This window comes from Platalea leucorodia, assembly GCF_965183815.1.
Source record: "Platalea leucorodia genome assembly, chromosome: 1".
In the NCBI taxonomy this organism is placed as follows: domain Eukaryota; kingdom Metazoa; phylum Chordata; class Aves; order Pelecaniformes; family Threskiornithidae; genus Platalea; species Platalea leucorodia.
In genome coordinates, this window is record NC_138823.1 from 145589908 (window position 1) to 145598612 (window position 8705).

The 8705-nt window shown below is 40.8% G+C and overlaps 1 protein-coding gene across 6 annotated transcripts in view; it reads right to left on the reverse strand.

Annotated features, from left to right (window-relative positions):
• The window catches only part of MINDY3 (MINDY lysine 48 deubiquitinase 3), a 59321-nt gene extending 50849 nt beyond the window's left edge, over positions 1-8472 (reverse strand). For 2 of the 6 annotated variants that reach the window (XM_082304698.1, XM_082304697.1), the window contains exons 1-2: positions 5249-6010; positions 4632-4721 (exon numbers count right to left, since the gene is read on the reverse strand). Coding sequence is in view for 2 of the 6 variants with exons in the window: in XM_082304693.1 (XP_082160819.1) it covers positions 8291-8387 (97 nt within the window). In the remaining 4 variants the exon portion in view is untranslated. Of the gene's footprint in view, positions 1-1492; positions 1616-4631; positions 4722-5248; positions 6011-8290 lie in introns of those variants that run through there. The other 4 variants (XM_082304695.1, XM_082304693.1, XM_082304696.1 and 1 more) reach the window with 4 other exon arrangements.
• Between the last annotated feature and the right edge of the window lie 233 nt (positions 8473-8705).

An 8705-nucleotide genomic window follows, 5' to 3' on the forward strand; every position in this document is an offset into this window, starting at 1 on the left:
TCATAACCACAAAGCACCAACAGCTAGGGTTTTAAACAAAAGTATTTTTAACAGCAAAACTGCCACTAGAGCACATGTGGCTGGATAGTTAAACCATAGGGGGGTTTTATTATGGTTTATTTCTTATAAATCAATTAAAATGTGTTTGTAAGTGATAATATTTTGTCTCACATACGTAAAAAAAAAAAAATAATCTTTGGACCTTCACTGAACACATGTAACACATTTCTATTCCCTATGAAGGGCACAGTATGCCTCCCACTGATCTCATTTTTGGCCTATCATCAGTGCTTCCTATTAAGACCAAAATATGCTGAGTAACTCAAATACTCACTTGTAACCACTGAAGCATGCCTCTTAATGGTGTTCTTTCACAGAAGATACACTATATTTACTGAGATGCAAGACCATCTCTTCCCTCCCTATCTTTAATGTATTTGTATGTCAGAATTACCTTACAGACACATAACAGAGCAAATGCTGGAGCAATTACTGCAAAATTGTTTGTTTCCACCTTGCCCTTAAACTTGTCTTCAAGTTATGGTGATTCATAGTTTGCATTTCTCATAGATAAATGCACATACATGGACAACTACTTTGATGAAGCTGACACACGGCAACTTACTCACAGTGAGTGATATTTTGCATTATTCTTTTAAGTGCTGATAAGATTGTGCTGAAGTGACTCTAGTTCAATGTAATCTAGAAACCATGCAACTGTAGTCAGCAACTAACCAGCAAGCACAAGCAAGTGGAGGCAGGGAGAAAAGGAATACACATGCGTATTTTCACAGCAGTGCCAGTCTCAGCAGAAAGAATATTCAATGCATCTTTCCCACAATTTCTCATTTTCCCAATTCTGTATCATTACATGCTGCCACATCAAAAGCATCCCTAACCTCTGGATATGAATTTTAACTGAGGAAATGCATCCCCCCAGTGCAGACTTCCACACTACTGCATGACAGGTACATCATCCCAAACAGCACAAGAGAGGACTGCTGCATGTTTTGTAGGCCATATTTCATCACAGAAATGACAGCTGTTCAACAACAGTGTGATTTTTTTTTTAAGATGGATCAATGTAGCCATAGTTCTTAAAAAAATGGGGTTTCCCCTGTATCTGACAGAAGGTTCCAGGTTTTTTTTTTCAACAGTGTGCAAATGTACATTACAAAGATGTATTTTATATCCAAAACCCAGATGCACGTCAAGCCTACATACTTAGATCCAGCATCGCTTGATGTAGCAACAAAGCTCCATTAATCCATACTTCAACCAAAGTTTGCACTAGTGTCATTTCACTCCCCTGTTAACATGCCCTAATAAGAAATATCCTTTAAACTTTCTGAATTAGTTTGTGCAGGCTTATCATATTAAAAGGTAAGTCTTCCTCTACTTTTAAGCGTTACTGCATGACATCTAAGCACACTGCAACAATAGGTTTTTTTAGTTGTTTTAATGATTTAGCCACTACAGAAAAACAACATACTTGGATGTGGTACCATTAAAACACACTTAAATCTTGAATTTGTTTCACGTTCTTCAGGCTTCTTACAGAAAGCAAGAACTGTCTCAGCTTAACCCTGCCCTATTTTTCAAAACTGCTTCCTAAAAATAAAGAAAATTGAATGTGATTCATCAGAGTGAATACAAATTCGAGACAGACAAGGCAAAATTGATATTACACAGAATTTGACAGAATACAACCACAGGAAAAAAAAACCATATATAATACCTAAAGGAATATTTCATTTCTTTGTACCTAAATGCTGCTTAATGCTTAATAAACATCAAGGTTCTAAAAGGTGTTAAGCAAAAAAATGGGCTTCAGGGATTTTGGTCTTGCTCTCTTTTCTAAAACTTCTACAAAATCTGAAGTCAGCTCAGGCAAAATTTCAGAAACCAGCAGTCTGAAGTCCAGCTGGGTTCAAGTCTACCTCAGCCTGCAATCGTACCTACTTACCTTTTTTGCCCTCCACAATAATCACGTCTTGGGCAATCTCTATAAACACGCATCAACCCCCACGCTCTTCTTTTTTGATACATAGGAATGGCCTGGCCACCCTTTAAGCTACCATCTGATCCAGACTAATTTCCACTTACTCTCACTCTTAACCAGTTATATCTATCATACAGCTCTTTTCACTCAAGATAAAATTTCAAGAGCAAAATAGATGTAATGCAGCCAAAATAATCTTTTTTTTTTTTTTAATCTGCCTGCCTTTTATCCATAATTATCCTCATTTACCTATAAGAAACATAAAATAGTCTAATTATCATTCATCTTCCTTGTCATTTATAACCCTATTAAATGCTCTATTGACCCCATTTTTTCAACATCACTACTGCTCTACTGCTTTAACCTTTCGGGCAGGGGCAGGGGTGGGGGGGTGGGGCTGGGGGAGTAGATCTAGATTCCTGTTGGTAATCAGTGTATTGCCCAATATTTTGAGTTATGGTGGCTATGATATCACCAGATCTGTCTTTATATCCTTTGTCCACTATTAACCACACAAAACAAAGTTTTATTCTCCTTATTTCCCCAAAACTTAGCATTTACCAAGGCCCACGTTTCTTTTCTTACACCTAATTCTTAGCTGTTCTCCACAGAGTTTGCCAAAATGCATGTATGACTTAGTTACCTACTCCACATCATGGTCCGAAGCACTACTAAAACCATTCATTCTTCTATTATGACCACCCCACCATTTTCCTGCATCTTTTTATTATTTGCCTATTTCTAAAAAATATTCTTTTTCTTTTTTTACATCCAAGACACTCTAGACATTAGTAAAACACTGTCATTTTACAAAGGATGCTGTATATCTTCAGTGTTTTCACTCTGTGCAAGAACCAATTCTAGCTGAATGAAAGAGACAAGGAGAGTAGCTAAAGAGCATGCAACATTAACCACATTAGGAAAAAAAAACTTGCTCTATCTCTGATCCAATCTAGCACAAAGATGCTGCACTATTCATTTTTTTGTCCTGTTCTCTGCTGAGCTGGCGTCTCACCATGGAACTGTATTTCTTTTTCTCTTTTGGGATACAAGAATTGCCTGACAGAAACACCAGAATAATCCATTAAGCTGTACAACATGTCTTAATGTTTCAACCTTTCTCTAGAGCTGGGTGTAGAAAGATAAGACACATTCTGCATATGGCTTTGGATTTTCAAAGTGTATTTTTATAGTAAAATGAAATTTCTTAAATTTTCTGGGGGAAAAAAAACAACAACAAAATAACTTTTTCACAGACACAAAAAGAAAGGAATGTTTACTACAGGGATACCACAACAAACTTCCACTTAATGGGTTGTGGATAAAGAGCCAGGAAGTCCTGGAAGGGTCTCAGGAAAGTATCTAAATTACCTGGTAGGCTACCCCTAAATTGGGCAACAAGCTTCCAGAAAACAAGGTAAGATTCCAACATGTCTGCCTTTTTTCACACCTTTGTTAAAAAAAATAAAACGGCTACGTGAAACTTCTGAATTTTGACTGAAACTTCTGAATCTGTAGCCTGGTAAGAGCCTTCTATGTGAGCACTCCTCAAGACCTTTTATTTTCTTAAGCCTGTCAGCCTTATCCAGAGTAAAGAATGGACTCACTAGCACCATATCCTTTCTTAAAGTAAGGACAATGTCCTTTCAGATAGTCCTTTTTGGGCCCAGGCAGCAGCAAAGAATTTTAGGGTTCACTAATTATTTAGATAATTTTATTACAGGGCATTTCAAATTCTTACTGCTCTATGTGTATTCCAACTGCATTAGCCACCATGCCCATTACCCAGAAAATACAATCTTCTTAACAACTTAACTTACATGTTCACACCCCATTTTTTCACAGTGAATGGTATCTTCTATTCTCCTTCCAGTTTAACAGTGCTGAAAGGGCTGTTACTTACACATAATGACACAGTCCCTCAAAAACTGTATTTCTGCCGCAAAGCCTAACTTTTCATGCAGCAAGCTTCACAAGAGGTTTTGCGTTCTTCAGAATGAATTCATTATTTTAAGACTACTCTGCATTACGGAAGTACATGAAATAAACATTAAATCTCATATACAATAGAAGGGAATTTGACAGTCTGTCTAAAACAGCAAGATGTGGTTATTTTGTCTGTAAAGACAGTATCACTACCCCAAAACCAATATGCCACTCCAAAGGAGGAAAGAAGAAAAAAGTCTACCAGTATAAAATTGAGAACAGAAATTCCTGCCTAGAGAAGGCTGTTAGGTAGCTCTTCTCAGCAGCATGTCCCTGCTGTTTTTCCAAAAGCTACTGTAGTATGACTTGTGTTAGCAAGAAAGACCACTTCCTACTGGCAGAATTACCAACATCTACTTAAACTGAAGCAACATCTTCTACTTAAATAGAAGCTCCAAGTCGGTAGTCATCAGTACTTTTTTGTTTGAAGACCTCAATATTTTTTCCACACGATGTGCAAATTCCTGGCAGCAGGTTTGGCTTCTAACTTCTCAGTTAATTTTTAGAGATGCCTTAAAAGCAGTCCACAGACCATGACCTGAAGACCACTCACCAAGGTTTACTTTGCCAAGCATGACCGGCATCAGTAAAACAGAAGCTTCAAAAGTGGTTCCGCCAAAAGATTTGATGAGGCAATACTTACGGCAGACAAGCAGCAACAAGTAGGCAGAGGTGGACCAATTGTGTAACTTCCTCCAGCTGTCTGCACAATCCACACTTGTCTAAACCTTAACTGTGAATATTAAATGAAAAATGCTCTTCTTTTCTTTCTGATTAACTGTTTGCACTCAGTAATATGGAACTCAAAGAGACAGAAAGGAGACAAATGCAAATACTCTATAAATCATAGTCATCAAAACATTAAAAAAAATTACATAGATATCTATGACTATTTCTCTCCCATCACCCAAATGAATTAAACATTATTAAATTAAGCTCAGAGGAACACTTTTAAAATTGCTACTTCTATTTAAGCCTTTGAAGAGTAGCAAGTGTATTCCTTTTGCTCAAAATGTATCTCATTGTCTGGTAAAAAAATTATTTCCTAGTAACCCTGACTTGATCATGGTCTAACAATACTACAGCTCCAATGACTTAAAAACAATACTATAGGATTTAGCTCCTCAACCAAGGATGTCATAAAAGCCAATCAGTGATATTTAAATGTGCTAGACAAGAAACAGAGTTCCAGGCATGTAAAAAAAAGAAAACCTGGAAAGAATAGGGGAGAAAGAAAAGGAAAGTTGTGAATCTACTCACCCAGTTCTCAAGCTGGAAGCTGGAAGAGGATCCAAATAAAACTGACCCTTTTACACTGTATGTAAATATTGTACGTACATATGTACACCAACTGTAGTATTAATACCTTCACACTATGCTTTTGAAGTTAAATAGTTGCTTTGAAAAGACTGTCCCGTATCTTTCTTTCCAAAGACCAGTGACAAAACAGCTTAGCTAATTCTGAAAGGATTTTGCGCTGAAACGTGCCAGACATTCATAGCTGTGTAGACCTGATGCCACATGCCTTAGGGCTGATCTGAAGAGTGACTTTATTAATGGAATTTGTCTCTTGAATCAATGAAGAAAATCACTCCTAACATGGGTATGCTTCTTTACGGTTCAGTCCTCCTCCTAACTCCTTCCCAAGTCATCATATCTATGCCAGGAAACACCAAAGTGCAGACTGAGCCTTTGAACTACGTTCCTCTGTGTCCACCTTGAGGATTCTGGTAAATGGGATTCAGGAGGTTCAAACTACAAATTCTGCTGCAATCACATAGAAAAAAAATCTATAAAAAACCCAACACCAAGAACAAAAAAATCCCAACTGCAACAATAGCTTCGCAGCCATGCCTTTATTAAGTCAGGAATCAAAACAATATATTTAAAGTTGCCAATGCAGCAAAATGAGGGAATTACTGTCGTTAACTTAAAACAGCATATCCACATCAGCTAGGTCAGTTCTGTTAACTGCCTGCAGATCAGTCTGTCTTCAGTTTTGACCAAACAAATATGATGGTTAATGAGTTTGGTGCATGACGAGGATTCCTGGAAAATTGCTATCTGTACTGAGAAACTGACTGGTTCGAGTCTTACATTCCTCAACATCCTCCCTACTCTCTACTTTTCTTTCTGAATGTAAATTATAGTTCTGAACTTCCAAAGGGTTTGAGAAAGGATCAGACAACATTCAGAAAGTATCTGAAATAAATACCAGTGTTGGCACTACATTCTAAAAGAAAAACCCAAACCACCAAGAAACCCCAACACCAAACCAGTTGTTTAAGCAAGCCTCATGTATACTTCTTTGATACTTTCTGCACATATGATGTGAAACAAGGGTATATCTTTTAAACTTTGAAGTCTTTGGAAATAATAAAGCTTGATTTTTATGTTTGTTTTTTTTTTTTTAATCTTGATGAATCGGGGTTGACAAGACTCCTGTAAATGGTGCAGAACTTTTTCAACAAAATAGAAACTGAAAGTTGGGTAAATGCATTATGCTGCTACACAACATAAGGGACTGAGGCTGACTTTTTTTATTCCCAGCACAAGACCTCAAAACAACACACTAAGTTATTGTCATGTGTTTTTACTACACCAAATTGATAGGATAGAGGATATAGAAAAGGTAACAGATACACTACACAGTATAGTTACTGGACTTTCCCTAAAGACAGATAGGAAATAATAACCCATTTCCAGGAGCCACCAAGAACTCAAGAGCCCTTCTCCATTAATCTTCCACAGGATCACAAGTGTGGGGCATTACAACATGCATTTCAATAATTTTTGAAACTGCTAGAATTCCAAATATAAACAAACAATCTTGAAAATGTCAATTTCTGTAATCTAACATTACTAGTTAAAGAAATAATTAAGCTTTTTAACACCAATTCTTTTTTCTGACTTTGCAAAAACCTTGTACTCAAACAGCAACACTCTACCAGAACTTAAGAGATATTTCAGAAAGTAATTATATTTCAGTAAAAATAATCAATTCACTAGGAAAAGCAATGGCTTTACTAGGCCTGTTTAAATTCTAGAACTTAGAAGGAATTTAGCATTTTTTCCCCGGAATATTTCTCACTGAATTATGTGAACACAGATTAACCTAGGGAAAAAGATATGAGAGTCTGGTAGTGCACTGTGTCCTGTGACAGGGAGAAGTGGTGCGGCTCCCAACTCAACATCACACACGCATCTACCGAAACTACACAGATGACAAAACTCATGTTAGAAAAAAGAAGAGCAAGGAACAGAGAGCACTAAGAGCATCCTTTTGTTTCAGCCAACTTTATCCTCGGACCTGAATGCATTAAATTTAAATAAAAAATCTATAAATTCCACTATCATTTGTGAACTTTTTCCAGGAATTAGGGATGTTTTTATTATGACCTTCATAACCATTACTAGAATTCTTCAAAGCCCAGGGTAAGTTATAGAGCAGGCTATTATTCCCTTTCCTCAGCCAGGACAGGTACACAGACTGATTTCTTGTATGTCACTTTTATCAGTACGTCTCTATACTACACCTTGCAATTGTAGTTTTGAAAGAATACCAGAAAGTCTCCATCAAGAAGAGACTAAGTGTAGGCGGTGTAATTTAAATATGGAAAAACTATCTTACAAATACCCCAGGTTCCAGGGTTATTGTTGCTTTACCTCTTGGCACATCCCAAAAATGGTATGCACCTGCTTCAATAGCCAAAGAACCAGTTTACAAACACATTTGTGGGTCTCTGTCCCAAGCCTGTCCCCACTTTTGAGAAGTCCATTCGTGACTCCCACGTTCTTCGCAAAAAAAAAGAAGGCAACTTATGTTCATGTTTCCACAAGCTATGTAAAATAATGGCGCAAGATGCTGCTGAAATATATTTAAGAAATAAATTTCCCTCCCTACTCATTTTAAGTTCCTTTGAAGATCGGTGGCAAAAGACGACGAAGCTGCACAAAATATTATTTAGCAAGGGAAACTGCTGCATCATTTTTCCCGCGGGCCGCAGGCTGGGCTGCCGCTGCCACAGGAGCACCAGCGCACACAACTCCCGCCGCCGCCTCCGCAGGGGCGCGGAGCGGCCCCTGCCCCGCGGGGCGGCGCCTCCCTCCCCTCACAGACAGACGGACACGGACGGACAGGCGGGGGCGGCGGGGGGGCTGTGGGCGTGTCCGGGCAGGTGGGCCGAGGACGGCGGGCCGAGGGGCCGAGGAGGGACCCCCGGGGGGAGAAGGCCGGGCAGGCACCGAGGCGGGGGAAGGGCCGGGCGGGGAGCGGGGCCGGGGCACGGCGCACGCAGGTACCTTGCGCCCAACGGCAGAAGATGGTGTCGGCCAGCCCGCGGGGCCCGGCCTTCTTGCCCCACACCAGGTGGACAAGCTCCTGGCCCGCCTCGGACATGACGGGGCGGCGGCGGCCCGGGGGCCGGGCGGGCGAGGCGTCTCCCGGCGGCGGAGGCGGCTGTGGCAGCCGCTGCCCCTGCGCAGGGGAGGGGCCGGGCCGGGCCGCGCCGGGCGGGCGGGCGGGAGGGCGGGGCCGGGCGGGGCGCTGGCGCGGGGGGCGGGGCCTCGCCGGGCGGCGGGCGGAGCTGCGCAGGCCTGGCGGCCGCTTTCCGCCTCCCCAGCAGGCCCCGCTGCTTCCGCGGGCGCAGGAAGCGGGGGCGAGGTTCCACGCGGCCGTGGCTCCCTGAGGAGGCGCTGGCCGAGGGCGGAGCGGCGG